The sequence below is a fragment of the Ascaphus truei genome, chromosome 10, assembly GCF_040206685.1.
Source record: "Ascaphus truei isolate aAscTru1 chromosome 10, aAscTru1.hap1, whole genome shotgun sequence".
Lineage (NCBI taxonomy): Eukaryota > Metazoa > Chordata > Amphibia > Anura > Ascaphidae > Ascaphus > Ascaphus truei.
In genome coordinates, this window is record NC_134492.1 from 21,174,483 (window position 1) to 21,199,403 (window position 24,921).

General features: G+C 42.6%; 1 protein-coding gene across 1 annotated transcript in view; it reads left to right on the forward strand.

Annotated features, from left to right (window-relative positions):
- Positions 1 to 24,921, forward strand: part of ZSWIM5 (zinc finger SWIM-type containing 5) — a 72,514-nt gene that overhangs the window by 31,649 nt on the left and 15,944 nt on the right. The window contains exon 2 of the mRNA XM_075616157.1: positions 23,862 to 24,218. Within this exon, the coding sequence (XP_075472272.1) occupies positions 23,862 to 24,218 (357 nt within the window). The remainder of the gene's footprint in view (positions 1 to 23,861; positions 24,219 to 24,921) is intronic.

Consider the following 24,921-nt stretch of genomic DNA (forward strand, 5'->3'; position numbering starts at 1 on the left):
GAGTGCGGTCATGGTGAATCGAGTTTCAATTTTCCAGGAATTATTAATGCAGGAAAGCTGTTCTCAGCATTGAGCAGACTCCCCATTAACTCCATGATTGTCACCTGTGTAACAAATAAAAGGATTGCAATTAGGTTCTTTTCTCCTCACTGAAATGGTTATTAAAGTGGAACTTCATGTGGTGTGTGTGTGTGAAAATTGCTCAACACTGTAGTCTAAACTTCTGGGCAAACAATATCTGTATTTGGGGTGTTTCTGCCCTAAAAAAAACTGCAAACCAAAAGATCATGCATGGTGGTATGTTGAATGTCAGTTAACAGGTGGCCTCTGAAAGCACATGGTTTTGTAAAGTCTTTCGTTTCTTATGGGCACATACAGTAACTTACATAGTAGATGAGGTTGAAAAGACATACGCCCATCAAGTTCAACCTATGCTAAATTTAGACTACAGATACTTTATCCTATATCTATACTTCCTTATTGATCCAGAGGAAGGCAAACAAAAAACCCCAGTGTCATATCATCCAATGATCTCATAAGGGAAAAATAAATTCCTTCCTGACTCCAAGAATTGGCAATCAGATTATTCCCTGGATCAACATTTTTCCCATGTTTATTTATTTGTTATATCCCTGTATACCGTTCCTTTCTAAAAAGATGTCCAACCTTTTTTTTAACAAATCTATTGTATCTGCCATCACAGTCTCCATGAATAATGAATTCCACATTTTAACTGCCCTTACTGTAAAGAACCCTTGCCTTTGTTGCTGGTGAAATCTCATTTCCTCCAACCTTAAGGGATGCCCCTGAGTCCTTTGTACTGCCCTTGGGATGAATAGTTCTTTTGAAAGCTCCCTGTACTGTCCCCGAATATATGTCTATAGTTATCATATCCCCTCTTGGACGCCTCTTTTCTAATGTGAATAAATCTAATTTAGCTAGCCTCTCCTCATAAGATAGTGTCCACCCCCTTTATTAATTTGGTGGCTCTTCTCTGCACTCTCTCTAGTTCCATAATGTCTTTTCTAAGGAGTGCTACCCAACATTGTACTCCATATTCAAGGTGTGGGCTTACTAATGCTTTGTAAAGGGGCATAATTATGTTTACTTCCCTTCCATCCATTACCAGTTTAATGTAAGATAAGATCATGCTTGCCTTTGCAGCTACTGCATGACTTTGGACACTATTGCTAAGCCTGCTGTCTACAAGCACTCCTAAATCCTCCTTCATCAAGGATTCCCCCAATTTATCACCATTTTATTTGTAAGTCGCCTGTTTAGTTTTGCTTCCCAAATGCATAACCTTACATTTCTGTATTAAACCTCATCTGCCATTTACCTGCCCAAGTTTCCAGTCTCTCCAAGTCCTTCTGGACAGAAAGTACATCCTGCTCTGATTCTTCTACTACCCTACACAATTTAGTATCAGCAAAGATGGAGACTTTGCTCTCGATGCCGACCTCAAGGTCATTAATAAACAAGTTAAAAAGCAGTGGTCCCAGTACCAATCCCTGAGGTACTCCACTCACGACCTTAGCCCAACCTGAAAAAGTTCCATTTATGACAACCCTCTGTTGTCTATCCTTCATCCAGTTTTCAATCCAGGTGCATATATTTTTACTGAGTCCAATTTGCTTTCTTTTGTACACCAACCTCTTGTGTGGAACCGTATCAAAAGCCTTTGCAAAATCTAAGTAGACCACATCAACTGCATTACCCTTGTCTAAATTCCTACTTGCCTCCTCAAAGAAACAAGGTTAGTTTGGCATGATCTATCCTTCATAAATCCATGCTGACTATTACTAATAATTTTGTTTTCTATTAGGTATTCCTGAATATTATCCCGTATTAAACCTTCAAGTAGTTTCTCCACTATTGAAGTCAGGCTTACAGGTCGGTAATTTCCCGGTTGTGATCCAGCTCCCTTTTTAAATATAGGCACCACATCTGCTTTACGCCAATCTTGTGGTACTGAGCCTGTGGAAATTGAGTCCTTGAATATTAAATGTAATGGTTTGGCCATTACTGAACTTAACTCCTTGTGAACTCTTGGAGGTATGCCATCGGGCCAGGTGCCTTATTTACTTATTTTTTTTTTCAAGCTCCTATGAACTTCTTCCTCAGTTAATCAATTGTTCATTAATTTGGAGGTTGTGGCTTCCTTCTGCGACACTACTATTGCAATTGATTCTTCCCTGGTAAACACAGAGGCAAATAATTTGTTTAATACCTCTGCTTTTCTCGTACCTCCAATAATCTGCCTGCACATCTCGCACAGAAAGGGTCCTACATTTTATTTTCTCATTTTTTTGATATTAAGATACTTAAATAACTTTTTATGGTTGTTCTTGCTTTCTATTGCAATCCTTTTTTCATTATTCATTTTTGCTAATTTGATTGCCTTTTTGCAATTTTTGTTACATTCCTTTATAATTCTGATACGATGCCTCCGCCCCTTCTGACTTGAATCTAAACGCCTGCCTCTTTTCCATTTCCTCCCCTACCTGTTTATTTAGCCACATTGGGTTTGATTTATTTCTTTTATACTTATTACCCAATAGTATATTCTGATAAGTGTGCTTTTCTAACAATGTTTTAAAGACTGCCCATTTGTCTTATACATTTTTCCCTGCAAAATCATCCCAGTGTATTACTTCTAGATTAGACCTCAGTTTATTAAAATCTGCCTTTCTAAAGGTAAAGGTCTTTGTTGAACCCAAGTAATCTGTTTTTTGATCATTTATTTCAAATGAGACCATGTTATGATCACTGTTAGCAAATATTCAAGTCCTGGAACATTTGGGTATTACTTTTTTGATATTACCAAATCCTGTATTGCCCCCCTCCTGGTGGTTCCTCAATTTGGGTCATATAATTGTCTTTAAGCACCCCCAAAACCTGTTTCATTTTGTTGTAATGCTAATCTCAATTAAACTGGAGTTTTAAATCTACTCATAATAGAGATTTGAATCGCTGCTAGATGCTAGTGAAAGAAAGATTAAATCTGCATTGAATTTACCATATCTTCATTACAGGTGAAAGCCAAAGTGAAGGTGATAATGTAGTGATGTATTTGCAAGTATATTCATGTTTTGTAATATATAGACTGACCACGACCCTTTTGAGCTATTTCTTGCCTATATATAGCTTTTAGGCATTTCCCTGTGTAGTGCATGCTCTCAAAACACTGAATATGTTAACAGACAGATTGAGGTATGTTGCACTAAACATGAAACGAAGCAGTCCCATGTTACTGTGGGATTTCATTCAGCTTCAATTCTCGGCATTGAGTTGGCCCTGTGGTGGCGGGCTGCAGTGGTGCACGCTTGGCGCGATCGAACAGATGTTAATTGGTGCACATGTCCACACTGCACGCGCACGTGCACATATGCTTTCCAAAGCTTTACGCTTGGGGAGACAGGGAAAATTGATTTGTAAGTGCACTGAAGGGTCACATGACCCTAACACAACGAAACACACACACAATAGGGAAAACATGGGCACCATGTGATATGAGATATAGAAGGGGGAAAAAACATTTATGGGAACAGTGATTGCTACTATTATAAATAGACCTCTCCCGGTTCCGGCACCGACACGCCCCAATCCAGGCAATGACACGCCCCGTCCCTTATGTGCCACGCACCCTGCTTGCGCTCGCAAATTACTGCAGGACAGGCTAGCGCTCATGCTCAGAGAGTTGGTGACGTCACGGCTCTCAAGCATGAGTGCCCGTCGCTGCACCGTGGCCGCAGCCTACCTCTGGAAGCATGCGCTTGGTACACAAGTCTGACGCATCTGAAAAGGCTATTTATATTCTTAGGCAAAAACTCTTTAGGCTCCATTATTAATTAAGTATTTTCCAATTAAGATAGACGAGTCTACTCTTGTGGTTGTTTGCCAAGGTAAGATACCTGGTTAGCTCACCTGACGGTTAAACTATCAGATTCTGACAACTTCTGCTCTCAAAAGGAGCGCTATGAACTTGTTAAAATGTAGATGTGCCCCATTTCTAGTTTTTACTAAATATTGAATATATGCGTTTTTGTTCTCATTACAATAAGAATTATTTGAATCGATTAAACCTTCTTGCTGCAATTTATTTCTCATGACCTCAGTTCATTGCTAGAGTGTTGCTGGTAACACTGGTTTTACAATGGACGAAGTTGGTTCGAATCCCAGTGCCAGCTCTTCTGACCTTGGACAAATCACTTTGTCTCCTTGGGCACCAAAAATAAGATTGTAAACTTTTCAGGGTAGGGACTTGTGCCTGAAAAAGTCTGTGTAGTATTGCATACAATGTTAGCGCCATGTAACCGAGAAATATTATATTAACTCATCAACATCAATTCTGCAGCCTTGGTTTTTGATCCGTCTTCGAATAGTATGGGATCAAGAGGTTTAGACTGGCTGTGAGCATACGTGAGTCTTCTGAAGGCTGCCTTTCTAGTACTGCAACTTCTGGAACATCTTTCGCTGAATTCCGATAAGTATCCATGTGTAGATTGCTAATATTCTAGAATATAGGTACATTTTAGTTTTGTACTATACATACAAGTAACGTTGCTGAAGTAACCACCGGTAGTACTGTACTATTAACTTTATAAGCAACACAAGCTTTTTACGTCACCGTTTTTTTTGGTACCGACTTGCAGAGCATTAGGTTTCCACACTTAAACAGTACCATGCCACGTTTATAGAGGGTTGTTCCTAATATTTATTTCCTGCCAGTAATACCTGCAGTGGCTTGCTTTACTAACCCTTCACTGCTAATAAAAATACTTCTGTGAGTGGCAATATGTCTGTTTCTTGCAAGGTTAGCCTTTCTAAAGCACGCAATCCGAATTATTCTGACATTGATTCAATAGATTATAAGGAGCCCCTTGATGCTTACATTACAGAGAATCGACAGTGCATTAAATTAAGTCTGCAGAGGAGAAGCAATCAGATCTGTCATGCATCATGTTTGAAACCAATTTTCCCTCCAAGCTGCCACAAGAAAATCTGAACTGGGCAGTGTGGTGTGGCTAGCTAAAAGATCTGTGCAGAAACTCTAGCCAAGACTCACAACGTGCAATGTGTCTGTGGGCCTTTCAATGGACATACTTGGAGAGCATTACACTGCCTCAGTGTGATGTACATTTTCATTTGTGAGCACACTAAATTATGGGCAGTCTGGCATAGAGTTGTTTTCCAAGTGCTGTTGCCATACAATTTATTTCGTAGAGACCGCGTGACCAGTGATGCTTTGGGACTGGCTTGATGAGACTCCTTTTCTCTTTGTTACTATGCTATTCGGCAGTAGAAAGGGCAGATTTTCAGGCTAAATCTTTCTTCTGTTGCCATGTCAATACATGGTAAATGAGGATGAAGCAGAAGGGACTAAATCCCTCCCACCACAGGGCAATTGAGTAACAATCTGGGTACATGGAGATTATATATTTCTCCTTGTTGAATCCCTGTTTACATAGTAACTAATGGAAATGTTAACACTTTCCCTGCTTGAAGGTCGGTCACTGCAGTGCATTTACTATATACAGCAGCAATAGTCTTATACAAAGCTGTGGGCCAGATGCTACATTTTAACACTACCTTGAGATGCCCGTTTAATTCTTATACTTAAACAAGTTGTTGATGCGTTTTCAGTCAAGCTACCTTTTTACAACACATAGTGAGATGCCCAAACATGTGGTAATGTTAGTGGATATGGTTGGCACTGAATAGTTACAGTACACATTTTAAAAACACCACTGACTCCTTAATTCACTTTTTTTGAACGCTCTTCATTGACGTGGCGTACTGTATTCAATAGCCAAGATGCTCTTCTAGCCAGAGGTTCAGCAGGGTCTATGGGATTGCTGTGCAGACGATACAACCCCTACAGCAAGGTCATTACTGGGGGAGAAGGAGTGGCTCCGTGAGTAAGGACACTGACTGACACTGACATTGCTGCAGGGGAACCAGGTTCAATTCCCGGTGTCGGCTCCTTGTGACCTTGGGCAAGTCACTTTATCTCCCTGTGCCTCAGGCACCAAAAACATAGATTGTAAGCTCCACGGGGCAGGGACCTGTGCCTGCAACATGTCTCTGTAAAGCGCTGCGTACAATTAGCAGCGCTATACAAGAACATGCTATTATTATTATTATTATTATTATTATTATTATGACTGAAATTGAATTGTGTGGCCACAACACCTTTAAAGCTAACCTATCTATTTATATAGTATTTGGCTATTTGTAGAGTTAATATTGTTAAAAAGTACTCTAAAACTTACTCCTTATCAGTTAGTTTTAAGCTGGAAAGAAATACAGTAATGTGCTTGGTTAAAAAAAAAATCCCATTTCTTGAGCATAGTCCAGCACACTGCCTTCTTTTTGATGCAGTTAAAATGTGTTGGATGTAGTGCTCTGGCACTATCTTATACAACCAGTATATAAGCAATGTTGTGAGTATGAGCTTGCGGCAGTGTGTACATAAAATGAGCATAACACGTAATGTTTGCTAGTGATCCAAGGCAGCACAACACCTAAATTGAGGAGGCATATCCGTATATTTTCCACATGCAACAGTGGAGTTATATTATGATGACCACATTGACACAAATACTTATTGTACTAAACAGGATGAATCAGTCTTTGATATGCTATATTGGACTTCTGTCCTTGCAGTCCTAACCTTGTAAGAATGAGTATTTACCCTCTGCCCCTTCCCCCCTTTTTTTTTCACTTAGCACTTTATTGATTTAGTAAACTGCCAGACTACCAGCTTTTCCTCTATTAAGATAACCCCCTGAAGATTGTGTTGCCGAGCAGGGATTTGGCAGGGCGCCTGTCCCTCACTTTCTTGCAACAGGCTCTGTTGCCATGGGAATAGCTGTCCAGTGCCTGAGGAATGCATGCCCAGCATTCCTATAGGGCAGATGGCTGTAGCAGAAACCCTGGGGGTGTCATTGTATAAGGCGTGTGTTAGATGGAGATGGGGGACATCTCAAGGACTTGTTTACGTTTAAACACACAGCTCATTTCTCAGTGAGATTTGATTTCAATAGATCACAGCACTGTGTATTTACAGAACTTAAAGTAAAGCAAACTGACAATGAACACATATATTCTATACTGAATATGCCCATACATGTATAACTCCCATCACTGTATCTCTCCTCCCCCCACTCCCCTTCACTAACAAGTGTTCATGTATTAAGCAGTCTACCTACGTGGGGATGGCACCTATTAATTATTTGGGTTCTTGAGGATGTGTGTGAATTGGCAGCTCTAAACATTTTGCGATTCATCTTGTCTTACTTAAGGATAGTGATTTCCAACAGGAGGTTCGGGATACCGCCACGGTGTTCATAAGGTATCTCCAGGTGGTTCGTCCTCAAATTTAATGGCAGGACCGAGGCCGTATAAGTGGGTTCCTGAGCCCGTGTGGAGTGTTGTCACGATAGCTTATGACAGGTTGTAAGTTACACCAAATAACTGGGTTTGAACTGAACGAGGCTTAGATATGATAAAGTATATTTATTCCTTTGGATAGGTGAACACACAATATAGTACAGTAACAGGCAAGAAGTACACTTACTTTGGGGATGGGGGATGAGAAGTATGTTGCATAGCAATTCTCCAGCAATCAGGTACAATCAAGATGGTATCAGAAGACAAAGGATATAGGGTTGACCACAGTTTATAAATCTTTTGTGACCCTATCCTTAACATTAAGTACAGGTGATTGGGCCACAATTACCTGTAGCCAATCTTTAAAGTGGGAATACATTTTAATCCATGCCCCCTGCTAGTTAGGACATGCGCACTAGGACCCTGGGGTCTCATTTCTGTAGCTCCACATTTACATCAGGAATGCCAGCCAGTCTACCAAATAGGATTTCTGGTAGGATACTCTTTGTTGTAAGGTGTTAAATGGGACACTTACAGACTGCTCTGGTTTGAGTCGTCTCCACCCTCAGGTAAACAGTGAGGGTGACAAAATCCTTTGAACAATACTTAAGTCCTAGACATTGGGTCGCCTCTCTGACCATATGCTACCCTGGTATGCAAAGGAATTTCCTCTGGGTTTGATCCCTGCCTTGGGATACAGTGTTACACGTTAAACACAAACATATTAAAAGGTCCGGTTCTGTTGGGCTCAGCGGGTCCAAACTTCCCAGTTCTCAATGCTGGAACTGGGACACCATATGGTCCAATTTGCGACCCGCTACGACCTTCGGAACCGGAGTTACACAAATATACCTTAAACTGTTTCCTATTTTAATACAATAAACTCCGCTGTAAATTAAATCACATTTTTTCACTAAATCCCCATTGAAAACAACGGGCTCCGCCGCCATAGACTTTCAATGGCAAACCGCCGCCGTTGGCGGCTATTGGAATCTGCCGCCATAGACTTTCAACGGGGCATCGCCGCCGTTGAAGTCAATGGGGTTTCTCCGCCATTGCCTGTCAATGGAGATTGGCCGCCATTGGAGTCTATGGGAAAAGTCCCAAACCTTCAAGGGGGTCCATACTCCGTCGGGTTGGTCCGAGAGGGTCAAGGATGATTCTGCAGTCATGCCGGAGCAGTGACTACAGGTACCCCAAACCCTGGCCCTCTGGACCCTCCGGAACCGGAGATATGGATTCATGGTTTTCAGCTTTTCACACTTAGTCATTTTCCTGAGCGGTTTCTGCCGCCGCCATTGGAACCTATGGCGCGACCCGCTCTCTCGGCACGACCCTTCTCGGGGTTCCAGGATTCGGGGACCCGGTGGTGTTCGAGTGGGGGGAGGTCTAGGAACTAGGGGCAAAAAGAATTTTATTCCTGGGTGCCCTAGAACTGTAGGTTCCCACGCCACTTAACGTTGAACTTGACTAACAATGATGAAAGCTCTCTTTTAGAAAAAGTATCCGCTTTGCGGTTTTGCGGTTTGGACGACAGCCAACTCGTTCCTGGAAAGCGCCGTCGAGGAATCTCCATTGAAGTCAATGAGCCCATTGACTTACAATGGGAAACTGCCGCTCCTCCTCTCGGTCGCCATCTGCTGGTCTTCACGGGAAACAGGTCCAAAACAGCAAGATCCGCCATTGAAATGCATGGAGCTCTAATGGCGGCCTATGGGACCCTGCAAAATGGTGCCTGAAAAGGCGGGAAAATTACACAAAGGGCTATAATCATTAAAGAACTATTAACCCTTGTACTCCCGGATGGATCCCAGTGTATGTGTGATGCAGACACCGATATAACCAGACATTACAATAAAACATGGGAGCAGGGGAATCTACATTTACATGTCATAACAAGGGTTAAATCACATTGCTGGACCGAAGCCCAGTTAACCCCTTGTCTCCCTGGTGAGGTCAGGGGATGGCCAAATGGGGTGCAACCCCTTTAATACCAGGCCACCCCCTTTCTCCCTCTACAAGTGTACACTTAGCAAGGCCCCAAAGTGCACCTTTTGATGGTTTGTATTTGTGAATTACAGCAGGAGCTTCTAAAGTCACTTCCCACAATGCTTTGCATTCACAGCAGTAAGGCATTGTTGGGCATGACTGTGGAAGCTTCCGCAGCAATTGACAGTTATACCACCCATGCTTTCTGAACTCACTTAGGTGCAGTTTGTGGCCTTATTAAGCATGTGTTCCCCCAACAAACTCAGAACACGATGCTGCCTAGGATTGATCACAGTTTTGTTACCAATAGTCTGACACAGCAAGATTTATTAATCAGGGTTTTGCAGAAAAAATATTTTCTTGCAGGTGGGGTGCACAGTAAAACGGTTTGGAAAAACTGTTTTAGAGCATCCTTTTTTTTGAGGGGGGGAGGAGAGCATGTTTTGGTATTAAAACAATGATGAACACAAATCTACAACTAACATTTCTCTGAGGTTGTCAATATCAGCATTTTAAAATATTGCTGGGCTGGCTGTTGGTGTCGTAGCCGCTAGAGGGGGCCAGCAAAGCATCGCAGGCCCATGTGTCACCTTGATAAAGTGCTCTGGCATGAAACGCGTAGGTGCGTTCATTTAGTCCTATTGTTGCGGAGCCTGCAATAAATTGATCTGCTTATTTGGAGTCTGCCTTGGATTTTTTTTTCATTTTTACCAAGTTTGGCTGTGCTCTGCTACACACCATATCCATGTGTCAGGGAAAAGGTTAGAGCAGGGGTGCGCAAACTGGGGGGCACACTATTTCCATGGGGGATGCGACGGTTACAGAGGTCCCGTGCTCTTCCCCGCGGCATTTAAATTAAATGCTGGGGGAACCGTGCGAGGCCTCTGCAACTTCTCCTAGCTGGTCTTCGGTGACGCGTTGCTACGGCAACGTGACATGAGCCTGCGGCGTCATTTGAGCACGGGAGGAGAGCAGGCTGGGGGTATCTTAATGGAAGTTGGTGAATATATATATTATCTGACGGAATTTTAAAACTGCTACTTCCTATATAAAACCTGCAATTTATTAACAATTTGAAAGGCTTAGTTTGTCATGTGCATGATATACGTGCATGTTTTCTTCAAGCTGTTTTTTTTTCTTCTTCGTGTTGCACCTCCTCTTCCAATTGGAAATCAGCTGCTTAGAAAAACCCTGCAGCAATTAGGTTAAAGAAAACGACCTGTTGCAAAGTGATTTCATTCTCTTGAGAATCTCCTTTGCCTGTCCCTCCTGGTTAAGTTTGGGAACTGCCAGTCTGCAGTGTATTCCTACTGTTTAATTGATGGTATTTGAGGGAGGAGGTTGAGAGAGAGGCCATTCTAATTGTCTAACTTGCTGTTCTGGGCAAACTTACAATGAGCATGGGACTCAGCGTAACAGCCCCGACGGACTGAGTGGTTTATTGCTCGGTGCTTTGCTCTGCTATTGGTTTCATATGGGCTGATGCAATAAGTGGAAATATTTAATGGCAGTAATAATACAATGTCCTATACAGGGCCAGCATTACTTCTGGCTGAAGACCAGAGTAGTTTATCAATGTAACATCAAAATTGTCCAAAAATTGCACTTTCCCCACTTTGCTGCCTGTTCCATGCAACAAATTCCAGTCATTTAAAGATTACTATTTTTTTAATCTGTGCATAGTTTGGCCCCTAAATCTTTGCTTCTGCTTTTTTGTGTGGGTAAATTCTCCTTTTTATGCCTGTTTTCAAAACCTCATGCACTTAGTTTTTTACAGGACCAGCAGAGTATCATACAATGAAGAAATACTGGAAAGGAGGTGGAATATAGTGATCTGACAGCTGATGTTGCTCCCACGGAAGTGAACTGTTTTGATTTAATGTGTGTGTACATATGAGCAAGTTAAGGAATGGCTACAAAATGGGATTTTGGCTAACAGTGAATTCATTTTTTTATTATGGAGAAAGCAAAATGGAGGTATTAATAATTATTAAATGATCATATTCCTGCATTTTTGCTAATAAAAAGCGACATTTGAGTAGTGAGGATTGTGAAAAATGCAAATTGTACACTTCAGGTGATGGCTCATGGGTAACTCTTGGATAGCATGAATGTACAGTATGCACGTATGACCATAGTGCTGTTGAGAGAAACGGGCACCTTAACTAGAGCATGTTGGGTAATGTTGAAAGAGAACGAGCTCTTCCCTTCCTGTAATTATTCTAAATATTAGAGAGAGCCCAGATTTAACTTCTATTGCTCCTTTCTACTCATGACATTTTAACAACCTGCAATTTCAGCGATGACTGATTGTATAGTGAGCATACATACCCCCCCCCACACACCTAACCGCCCCCCCTACGGCTTGAGCGTGAGACTTACGATTTGGGGTTGTCTACCACATTCTGCCAAATCGGACGCTGCATGCTGGCTTCATATTTTTACAAGATGAGAGGAATTAAACCTGGGACCTCTTCCTTTAAAGGTAGATCGATCCACTCTCTTTGTACAGTTTGACTGCCTGCTATGATCCTGGAGTCCCGTGTACCTTACAATGAAAATACATTTGCCTAAACGTTTGAGCTCATGGCAGGTATTAAACCTGTGATCTCTCGTCAAAGCAGAGCTTCTTGCTGTACAATTTGTACAGTTGAACTTCTATGAATCTGGAGTCTCGTGTACCTTGAAGTCGGCAACAATAGGTGGGGGGGGGGGGGGAGAAGTGTGCAGTGAGACGCATGCGTGTGAGGGGAGAGAGCAGTGAGATACAGGCGGTAGAAGAGTAAGGTGCATGGTTGAGCAGTGAGGGGGGTGTGCTTAATTCTGCATCTTGAATGGAGTGAAATGTTGGCATGTGGGAATGTAGCCATGGTATGGATCAAAGAGTGAAGCATTAACAGTGTCCATCCTTATTCATCCCATATAACAGTTCTACAGTATATTAGAGTTTGTCTCATGCACTTTGCATTAACGAGGGTACTTTCCTTATCTGATTCCTCACCTGGACCGGATTGATCTTTAAATGAAAGGATATTGTGTATTATACATTACATTCTATAGTCGATAAAGCTCCAGCATTCAAATTAGCAAAAAAGATAGAAACAAGTCTATTAGAAAAATATACAAAACATTTGTCAGAAAATGTATATAGAAGGGCAGTGTGTAAGCAAAGTCCAGAGACCCTAACCCAATAAAAGCCGAAAAAGAGTGCAGCAGCCTAAATACCTTCAATCCTGAGTGAGGACCGGTGACACATTGTGTGCTCATTTGCATGTCATTTCCCAGAATCCTTTGCTGCAGTGGAAGCACTGTATGCTGGGGATAATGGTGAAAGGCAGGGTTGCAGACCAGCCTAAGGCTACGTCCATAGCAGGGGAAGCCGTGCTGAGCCGCGCGGATGCTCCGCGCTGAGCCCCTGCATCCTCAATGAGAATGTCTTTAGAGGGGGCTCACGCGAGCGTCCGCAGGCGTGCTGAGGCTTTGGAATTTTCAGCCGACAGCAGAGCCTGTTTCTCAGCGCGCTGTCGGCTGAAAAACGCCAATCACAGCAAAACAGCGTCAACGTCACGGCGCCGTTTACGTCGGTGCATCACAGGCTATTGGCCCAGCGACGTCACTGCCCCGCCACCCCCTGCCTCCCGATCGCGCACGCTGGCTCGCCTGCCAGTCCATAGGATCGCTCCTGACCGGGCAGGCAAGCCTCAGCGTCAGCGCGGAGGAGCGCGGGCTGAGGCTCTATGGATACAGCCTAAGACATGTGAATGTGCTCACAAGTGATCTTTTTATTTGCTATATGCAATACGGTGGAGGTTTGTTGTTGCCTTTTTCACCCACCATAACTTAAAACGTGAATAGATAGATTTATATGTCTATATAGTCCAAAACAAACGTTCAATGTTATCTACTATGTAATTCAGTTGAGTTAAATCTGGAATTCCTTAAGTAATCATGGTACTGGGTAACGGGAGATGAACATACAATAGAATCTAACTAAGATTCAGAACAGGTTTAGAGATATTGACACTAAGGCCACTTCCGTGGTCTTCGAGTATCAACAGTGTAACCGTTGATCGATACACAGATCTCCCCTAGAAACAGGGATAAGTTCTAGTCCAGATTCATACTATGTGGTAAAGTGTTCCCAGCTTCTGAATCCACATTGTTTCTTTATGTATGAGTCATTTTACACAATTACCTCATCTCCGTAATGTTTGAATCTATCACCTGAAACCGTACCTGGCTGGGTGTATATCTCTAATCTCTTACAACAGATAGTCGTCTGCTTGTGCTGAGAAATATGAGATTTGATCATGTTGGTGGTCTCTTCAACATAACCAATACCACATGGGCATTTAAGTAGGTAAATAAACTTCGAGTCACGTGGAAAAAAGACATTTATTACATTAAAAAAATTTTTTTTTACCAATCTGGGAATGAGTAAATGTCTCCCCCCCTTAGTGACACTATTCCAGTGTGCACAATTCAAACACTGATAAGTACCTTTTTTGGGGGGATCCCAAGAAGGTAGGATTAGCTGTGTTGGTGAGTAAATCTGCTCGAACAACTTTCTGCACGTTATCGAAGTTACACATCTAGGTCTACAATGATAAAAGCATAGTAAAAAAAATAATAATCCATTATGAAAATAAATGTTGCGAAGTGCTATGTTGCGAAGTGCAGTCACATTCTAGCTGCTTGCATATGTTGCCAAGCGCGTTTTTGATCACAAGTTACCATTGTCACTAGTTATGATTCATTCGGGTAGAAAGTTTGACCGATACAGCCGGATATATCCGGTCTACAGCAGAATAAAGAGTTTCTATTCTCTAGAGGCATTTTAAAAATGTGCAAAGCAACATGTTTCTGGCCCGTTTGGCACTCGAATGGTTAATGTTGCAGAACACTAGCTTTGTGCATTGCAGTCTATACATAACAGAGCACTTAATCATTCTCTTGGATCATACAGGCAAAATAAGTGGGAGTGGAAGCAGTGAATGAATTGCAAGCTGTAATTTTTCTTAGTCTCATCTACAAGATGGAGACCTGGTCTTGGTCCCTCTGGGAACAAGGGCTCTGAGAAGATCATAGTGGGACACCGGCAACCTTGTGTTATATGCAAACAGGTCACACTAGAATGGATAATGGGCCCATCCTTTGAAAACATCTTTTTTTTTTTTTATTCTTGGAGACCAAGGAAGTAAAGGAAATGAGAGGAGTTTGAGATGTCTGTGACTGATTAACAGGATTATGCTTGCAACGCTCATTTTTGTTGTATGCAGAGAGGGGGTGGGGAGTTAGGTTAAGTGGAGGTCTTGTTTTTAATCTCTGTTCTTGCTATGACCTTTTATAGAACAGTTTTTTTCTTTTTCTTTTGCCAAACCATGAACCTGCCATTTGTCTTGGTTTGATCAGGAAACCGCTTTGTGGCTTACAACTTTATCGTCATAGGACACACACACACACACACACTGCACGGCCATGGTGTTAAGGACACTGCCCTCTGAAGTTGGATATGCCAGTCTTATGCCCATTTCAATCTCTGGGTTTTGACTTTCTCCTGCCTCTCGAACTACAAGTTGATGTGTAAAATTTGGGAAGGGGTTTATCAAGTCTATTCTACTTTATTGAACTGGCTTTTATCAAACAGGCATACATGCCTTTAATCTGTATTTATTATACATGTTCTGCTGAAAAGTCTATGTAAAGCTTGTGCAAAACTGGCAATAGGTGTTTTGTTACCACATTTGGTCATATATGCTGGCCTATCTGGCAGTGAGTTGGTTAAAACGTAAGCCATGCGAAATGTGATTTAAAAGAAACACTCATAAAGAATGGCTGCTTTAACCACAAGCATTTACACACGTGTGTAAATGCTTGTGTAAAATACTTCACTTGCCCTTCAAGTTAAATATTTGGACTTGTGCTGCATATCACAAAAGCTGCAGGGCTATGAAATAGGTTTTATTGCAAGCGTTTTTCTCTGCAAATCTTTTTTTTATGTTGGTCAAATTGGATAGGCCTACTGAAAAACGTCTAGAGGAAATAGTAAGGGGAACATTTCAGAGGGTTGTGTGAAAGGTGGGGGTTTGGGAAGCCAATGGAACTCACCATGGCATCTGCGTAAGTGAACACTCTGCACAGGAGGGCAGAGGAGGCTGCATTGTTCTTTAACTCTACTTATGCTGGAACAGATGGCAAGCGAAGGGCGCTTTCCACATGAGATTAAGAACTGGACAGGGGCCCCCATTGCTGATTTGAGGTTAACAGGACTGGAAACAACCTCTTGCTTTTTGCAGGAGCTGTCCCGAGTGAGGAGCAGATGGCAAGGAGAAGCGTCCCTCCAGCTTACTCAGCTGCTCAGGGAAGCTCAGAGCCCACCTCCGGCATAAACAAGTCGACAAACATCTTCTGGATTTAATGCAGAAGAGCGTGTTGTCAGCGTAAAATCTCACTACCTTGCAGTGCGCTACCAGCATTTTGTATGCCTCTTTACATTGATGTATATGTGTCTAATAACCAGTAGTAACCCCTTGCACAGCTCTGATGTCCATTCAGTAGGAAAAGTGGTGTTGCTTGTGTTACAAATTTATCATCAAAGAATGCGGGGGCGAGGGGGGAATATAAAGGACATCCTACAGTGTTTAATCTCAACAGAACCCACTGCATCGCTGCTGCGAGCATTCCCATTCATTCTCAGCTGACTCCAGATCCTTGTCCATAAGACCTTTTTTGAGTTTTACGTTCATGAAAGAAGAAATTCTATAAATATATATTTGATGCGAACGGCACACCTGTGAGCATGGCATTTGTATATGTGACAAGGGTTAGTACACATGGCTATCTAGCTCTGGGGGGCATGGTGCTTACAGGAGCCCCCCCCCGCGCCTTCCCCAAAGCACTTAAATTAAATGCTGGGGGACCGTGTGAGGCCTCTGTAGCTCTCTTTGACTCGGATGGTTTTGGGTGACGTGTCGCCATGGCAATGTGTGGTCATGTGATGTCACAGGACCCTCAGGTGTCATTTGATGCTCTAAAGAAGGTAAGGGGGGGGGGAGAGAGCATTGGGGGAGAGCAGGCAAGGGGGCAAAGGGCAAAAATGTTGCCCACCCCTGGTCTAGCTGACCCACGTTTCTCCCCTGCAGAGTCCCTAAAATGAGTATTACCTCCCCCTCAAACAGTCACAAATGTAGCCTTAAATCGCTGCCACCACCACAAAAGTTGTTCCAGACCTTGCCTACAGAGTTTTTGGCCCTGTTTACTAAGAAAAATATGTAATTAACACACACATCTATTGTAGCACAATGTGTCTGAAAATGCAATCCATCTCTGCAAACCGTGCAAAGTTCAATTAGGGTCCAAAGCCAGTACTTATTCAATTTTTTATTTAATATAGAAAAGTAGTACAGTGCTTAGTTTACAGGAAAAAAAAGTTACGAGAAATATACAGTAGACTATATGTAGACAGTTTCATAAAAAGAATGGGATAAATAAACAGAAAATCTAACCTACACAAAACAATATCTGATTCCTTCAAGAGGTCGTGGAGATTGGAATTTGAGAATTCTCATATTCAACTTTGAATTCCAAATTCATATCTCAAATGCATGTTTTGTTATACTGTACTCCAAACCCCTGCATTGAAACTGAATAAGGTCACCTTCTGGGCATGTCCCCTCATTACTCACCATTCTCCTCATTACTCTTGACATTTTTAAAGCTTGGGGAGAGAAAAAGGGGGTTCTTTTGTATTCCAAAATACCAGAGTATAAAAACATAACTTTACCCATAATTGCTAAAATATTGTGACCCACCTCATTGTGTTCGGGTGAGTTTGCTGTAGGCAAAGAGACTAATTTTTATGCGATTCAGTTTGAGACACAAACTGATATCAGACCTTTGCACCCCCATAATAGAGGAGTGTTTAGCATGATTTAATTTGTCTGGTCGCAAAGGTTACAAAGATGAGTTCTTGTAAACTTGCCAGATACATGATATTGTATATTTAGTAAACGTACCCAGTCCTGTCTTCCTGGCCACACACTCTTACTTTCTCCCTCACTGGAGGAATCTCTTAAGTTACATTAAAAGGGCTTTTGCTTATTTCCAATGTCGACCGTTGACTCGAGGTTTAAATCACCCCACTTTTTAAAACAAGGCCCCAGATAGCCCCACTTCTAGACAAACAGAAAGCCAGGTCAGGTTTAGTAGAGTATCAATTGACTTTTATAACTTCCAAAACACTCCTTTATATCTGTAAATACACTCTGAGGTACCTGAGAAAAATGCAAACATTTTTGCTAATACTTTACATATTCTAATTGACTTATTTTCCAATCTTAGGTGTGTTTATTGATCTTTTCACATGTTCTATTTAGTGTTTTGGGAGGTATGCAAGTCAATAAGGCCAAGCTCATGGTTGTGGTGCGGGTGCGCGCCACCGCGGGCACTCCTGTAGCCCCAGCGATGTGTGTGCTAGCTCCGGAGATTGGGGGGTGTGGCGAATGCATTACGGAGCTGTTTCGTCGTCATTGGCTGAACCAGCTCACGTGACGCTGATGTCACGCGACTGCAGCCCGAAATGTCAATTTGAGTTTTTTTGAGTTGTGGTGGCAAAATATAGCCACGTCGACGGCACTTGAGGAACTGCCATAGGCAATCGGGTAAGAGTCTCGGAAGTGCGCGCGCAAGTAGCGAAGCCGCCACCACAAGCTCGGCCTAAGTACTCTGCTAAATAGGACTGCATCTTTCTCCCTATTTATCCCTTCTCCCTCCTTCCTTTTTTCCTCCAAGCCTTATTTTTTAAGCCTTATTTTAGTGTCTGAAATGTCTTGGAGACTTGGGGAATCACTTGCGAAGTGATTCGTGCCCCTTTTCAGTCTTGTAAAAAAAAAAATTGTGACCATTTTACCAGCTTCGTGACCTTGGGGAGGGTTTTTTTTTGCACGTCTCAATGCCCTCCACAAATCCATAAATGATCATGCTTTATGTACTGTACCACTCTTGATTCCTGGGCCAAAGCTCAGCCTCTCACACTTTTTTGTGGCTCTCTGTGTTTTCTATAGAGACTATTTTATTTATGGTTTCACTATATTTTGAGTCAGACTTATTTTCCATGTGTTTGTGCCAGGCTGTTTGCCATATTTCACTGGGGGCAGACCCAATCGCTTTAGGGTCACTACGTGGACCAGTTTCATGCTGTAATCTCTAGCCTCCCCCTCTGCCTTTTCAGTCTCGTACACATTCAGCACTGTGTTGACTGCACGAGTTATTTCTCCCTAAATTAATCTTAGTTCTCCCTGAAATTGGTAAAAAAAAAAAAATTAAGAGCCTTAAACACATTGTTACCCTCTCTGCCAGAGTGTAGTAACAGAGCATTTCAATGCTTCACATGCCTATCCGGTAGCAAAGAGGTTAAGTAAGGAATATGTTTTGCTAATGCTTGTTTAAACACTGTTAATTACGCTATGACCGCAACCTGAACTGTGCATGTATATCTAATCAGCACTCCAGTAAAAAGGAGCACTTTAAGCTGTGTGTCTCTGGACATACATTTGTTTAGGTAACCAGTGTAAACAGCCCTCATTCAACTCTGATAGAGAATGTGTTCAGACTCGGGTGCCAGGACCCATCCATGGGCAAAATGTGCACTGAATAGCAGCATTTAGACACATCAATTGTATTCTTTACTTATGGTAAGAAAATACATTTTTAAACAAGTGTGTTAAGCCACAGATCCATTTATTACCATACATGGGATTTTCAATAACTTTAAATCAATCAGGAATGCAACATTGTCCGTTTTGCTATAAGATTTTTTTTATCTTGTTGGATGGTTTTCCAAATTTAGGCTACAGAGCACAGCAACAAACTTCATGGAATGTATATATACCACATAACCAGGATGGGAAGCAGGTGGTCCCCAGAGCTGAACCATGTTTATTTCAGCTCTAGGGACCCCTGATTCTCAAGATTCTACTTGGTTTATTCTGTGTGACTTGCCTTTGCAGTGATACAGCTGTTAAGAATAACAGACTTAAGTAAACCTATATGTAGCATGAGATCGCTATCCCAAGGTGCTTTCAGTCCAGATTTATTGCGAGCACAAAGTAAAGGCCAACCACTATATCTAGGATTCCTCGTATATGTTCTTCATTTTTAATAATTGTGTGGGGACCATTCTTATTGCTTGTTTTTATAGAGCGGTACACACACCTACACACACTACACAAGCACACATGCTTGATCGGAAATGCAGCTTTTCACTGACCAACCTTTTATCACTGATATGCTAGCACAAACCGCAAGTGAATTTTGGGGGTTTATTGTGAAGCTCCCTAAACTTTAAAGGGACCACAGTCTGAAAACCCCTGTAACAGACTGGTGCACTGCTAAAAACTACTGACCGCAGTGAGCACTGACGGCTAATGCCATCGTTGGCTCTTAGACCTGTGTTTATATGTTCTGGAGTTGTCGGTGGGAGATTGGCGTAGCAGAATTTGTTTGGCCTCCAGGCAACTTCTAAATATAGCACTTTTAAACTCATTGAGCCCCACCACAGCTGGTTTATATACCATGTCATTCTTAAATTAAAAAGGAACTTGAAAAGTATCAAAGCGCCATGCATACTTTTTTTTATTTCTTTAACTTTATTCTGGAGCTGTCCTTTTTGGGGGATTTTCCAGGAACATTGTACATAGTTAACCCATTCTCTGCTAGGTGTGCTATCCGTCCTTGCCATGTACGAAAATAATATGGCCTGTACTAGTAATTCAGGAGAATGTTATGCATCACGTCAGATTATCAGCAGTGATGCTGTTCTCTACATCTACAATATAATCCTGATAATGCCAGGACACAGGCAAAAATCGTCTGAGGGTGAGACGAGGTCAGGCTCCTAGAGAAATGTGGCAAGAAAAAAAAGGGGCAAAATAATCAATTGAGATTGCGACATTCGCCCCAAGCCTGACGTGTCTTTGTGCATAAAGCTATTAAGAACACTTTTCAAAACCACCGTGCACACCAATTATATCTCATTGTAGCTAATTAATCGCTACCATAAAGATTAACATCTCTAATGTGTATCCATCACTGGTCACATTATAAATGGCAGCTTGTAGCATATTTACTTTTCATTTGCAGCAACACTCTAACTTTAGTGGTCTGGTTATTTTGGGTGTTTTGTTTATAGAGTTCTCATGAAACGTGGATGCCAGAAAAGCATCTGATGTAGCCATGATCCCCGATTCGGGCCCCACTTTTTAAAGCATTAGATTTTATTACTTAAAGAAATCCATATTAGAACGATCGAATTCTCTCATTTAAAGTGAGAAACTTGTATTCTACAATGGTTTTTTGGCATGTTGGTAGGAACAAGTAAAAAAAAAATCTTTTGCAGGAACCGTTTGCTTAGAGCTTGCAGTCCTGGTTTGACACCTTTACATGCGTGCCTCTTAAAGTTGCCAAATTTGGATCTGACCTGTTAATTTATGCTGCTAAATGAGCTGAAAACATCTTTCGGGATTTTTAGACTGTGAAGACATGGAAACTTTGTCCCAAAAGAAAAAGGCTGTGTGGTGCTCAAACCATAGACCCCACAACTTCAGATAATTCTTAATTGCTATACGTTGTATCCTAGAAGTATCCCATAATAATAATGGTGACCACCTATGAAATAACACACCTCATTCCACTAGTTATCAATAAACTGGAAGAGTATCACCTCTGAATCGGTAAATACTCACACTAGCTAGTGTCCAGCCAAAACATTGAATAGGAACATATGGTGCAAGATTGAGTGAAATAACTCACTTGTTCTTAAAGGTGGTCCTCCAGGGATTGAACCTTCATAGGTGTGTGCATCCGGTACTCCACAGCAATAGACAGGTTTCCACGAAGGAGAGTTGGAGCACTACTACACAAAAATAAATTGCTAGAGAGTGTGTCCCAAAAATAAAGGTTTAATGGGTCAGAGCATGGTTACAAAGAAAAAATGAGCCCTCAGGCCCCCACCGACATGTTTCTTGAGAAAGAGCGGAAGCTCGAAACATGTCGGTGGGGGCCTGAGGGCTCATTTTTTCTTTGTAACCATGCTCTGACCCATTAAACCTTTATTTTTGGGACACACTCTCTAGCAATTTATTTTTGTGTAGTAGTGCTCCAACTCTCCTTCGTGGAAACCTGAAACTTTGTCCCAGAAAGCTGTTGAGGCATGGGCTGTATTTATCTCCTTCCTTCCTTTCTCCCCTCTTAGGCCGCGGACATGGTGCAGGGAAGAGCGCTGAGCAGCGCTGATGCTCATGCTCTAATGCTCAAGCAGGAGCTTTTTCGTGTCCCTGCATGAGCGTCAGTGAGCGCGCTTGTGTGCCAGGTGGGAGGCGGGGCTAACGCGCCACGTCAAAGCGCCGACGTCACGGACTGCCATTGGCTTCTGGCAGTCACGTGACTGGCCCTGCTCTTCCCTCAGTGGGAAAACTAAAATTGGGTTGTCGGCTGAAATTCCACACGCCTCCGCACGCCTGCGGAAGGGCCGTCTAAAGCCGTGCTGATAGGGATAATGTTTCCCCTCAGCGCGGCTCAGCACGGTCTTTTTGACCATGTCCAAGGCCTTAGGCTCCATCCATAGTGCAGGAGACAGAGCAAAACAAACATTTGGATGGCAATGTATTTGTGCATAGTGCGCGCACTAGTGTGTGCATATGCGCTACGGGGAGACTGGGGCTTTGCGCTACAAACATGTTTGTATTTCCAGTGCGACAGCCGGGTCATGTGAGCGGTTTGCCCAATGAGGGCGAAACAGATCCGTGACGTCAGGGCCGCACCCCCACCCACACGCCTCCATGTCGCCTCTGCCTGCAGGACAGAAAATATTTCCTGCTGCGAGCGTGCACTGCGCCGAGGAGTGTGGAAGCCAGCGCGTTCCACTATAGCCGAGGCCTTATTTTTTAGGCCGTGATTATACTGGGCAATGCCACGCGGCTCAAACAAAATGCATAAATCCAATTAAAGTAAACATCTGTAGCGGCGTGCGCGCTGCCTGGGGCTGCAGGACGGACGACTGGTGAGGAGACGGTCGCGTCACGTGAGCGGTTCAGCCATTGAGGGCGAATCGCTCACGGCCACACCTCCGCCACGCCTTCTTGCCTCCTCTCCTGTCTACTTCACTGCCGAGGCTCCTTGATCAAGATGCTGCTCGGCGATCGAGCAGGGTGATGTCACAGGATAGCGCTGCCGCTCTTGGTATAATCGAGGCCTTTTGGCCTGAGCTGCCTAAAAGCAACTAGTTGCTGGGCCAGTGCAGTTGGAGATGTGGCACTTTTGATTCATTTGCATAAGGTCTCAGAAACGTGGTTTGCAAAGCATGATTTTGTGGTGTCCCTCACATTACAGCTTACGTATTCCACAGCTTTGTCATGGATGCGCCTCATTCATATTTGGTGAGATGATGTACGTCTTCTCAACATATGAAGTTTACAGCGAGATTGACAGATCTGTATTGCACCTGTGTTCATGGCTTGTACAACAAGATTATTTAGCAGGGCACTATGAATAGGGGACAATGGGACACTAACACATTCAGTGTTAAAATACCTGAACATTGTTGATCTGTAATGTGCACCAAGATCTTTAAAATCTGAATAGCGTAAATACAAAAAAGTGTCATGTATTAAGCAGTAGTGGCTTCTTTTTCCAACCAGGGTTAGAAGAATATCAAAGGGGGGCTTGAGTCCATCTGCAGTTCTTTATGACGGTGTTTGAGTCTGCGTCGCAAGGGACAGCTGTTCAAAAACTACATCTAAGAGGGATTTTAGGAGTTCTATTCAGACATGAAAGTGAAAGCAGAGCTGACCCATTCCTTACCAGGCTCGTATTTAGTTTTTGGCGGGACAAGAAAGGGTCCGTTTGATTGCTGGGTTTATTGCCATTTTATAAAAGAAAGTTCTGGTTGACCAGAAAACCTTTTAGTGAGGGGTTGGCACTTACTGAAGGGATCTAATTTGCCCTCTTATTTAAAAACACATCCCTCCTTATCCTTCCTGAACAGGCACGCAGCATACTTCAGGAGTTTATAATTTAACTCTCTCCATTGTATGCAGTTCATAACAACGAAATGTTCTAACTGCATAGAAGGTGGTTTTAAATGTTACCTCCATCTTATTTTATTTAGTCAGGCCAAAAAATAATGAATTCTCTGTGTGCATTGAGATGTGCCAGGGAGTATGGTGCCTTATGTTGGGTGCTGTTTTTGTTTTTTAGGGAAATGGTAACAAATTATGTTGCATTGCAAGGGGTTAGATTGAATATATTTCACTGTGCATTGTCTGACATGTAAGCATTGTGCTATTTGCTATACGCTTGTAATGAATGCACAGATGTGCAAGTGTCAACAGAACCAGGGTAGTACTTATTACAGCTTTATACGATAGCGGTTTTATTAGCGCTCTCTTCTAACCACCTGTTCTCTCTCTCTCTCTCTCCAGGATTCCATTTAAGCGGCACAGTGACCGAGCCGGCAACTCAGTCTGAACCAGAGGCCACCTACAAAGTGGCCATCAGTTTCGACCGCTGCAAGATCACCTCGGTGACATGTGGCTGCGGGAACAGGGACATTTTCTACTGTGCCCATGTGGTGGCGCTCTCGCTGTATCGCATCCGCAAGCCGGACCAGGTCAAACTGCGTCTTCCCATCTCAGAGACCCTCTTCCAGATGAACCGGGACCAGCTGCAGAAGTTCGTGCAGTACTTGATCACGGCCCATCACACAGAAGTGCTTCCGACTGCTCAGAAACTGGCCGATGAGATCTTATCCTCTAACTCTGAAATCAACCAAGTGCACGGTAATCTCTCGCCTACCGCCACCTTTTACATTAGGAAGACATTTTATTTTTACTGTACGCAGCACTTTATATTCTGAGGCTAAATTCCCCCTCGTACAAAATACAGCTGGGTGTTTATCAAACTATAAAGCAGCCAATTAAGCTTGTTTTAACAATATAATTTAAGATAACTTCCTCTTCCTTAGACGTTATATCAACGTCCGGAATGTCAACCGTTCGTATATAGCAGCATGTTTATAATGATAGGAAGGGACCGTGGTTTATTTTCGGTGCTTCAGAGACCTCCCGAGGTATAAATCAACTTTGTTTGCAAATATTCAAAATTGATGCGGCAGTATAATAAACGCTACGGCTTAGGTTTGGCATTTAGCATTCATCCCACATGGTGAACCCCATAATGTACAAGGGTGTTGAATGAAACAGGGAGACTCTGAAATCAGGCGCATATAATATCTCGCGTGTTGGGGTAACCATGGCCGCCGAACTACCGGCGATCCTGGGATATCCCTGTGACACAGATAAAATTACCTTGGAGTCATGTTTAAGTATATGATCTAATCCAATCTAATCCATAGTAATCCCCTAAAATGTATATGGCGAATACAAACCACCCAGTACTCACGACCTTGCTGAGTCCATGTCCGGCTTGTGTACTTCATGCCGTCAGTGTTTCAAAGTAAAAGGGAGTCCAAAAGAGGAAAAA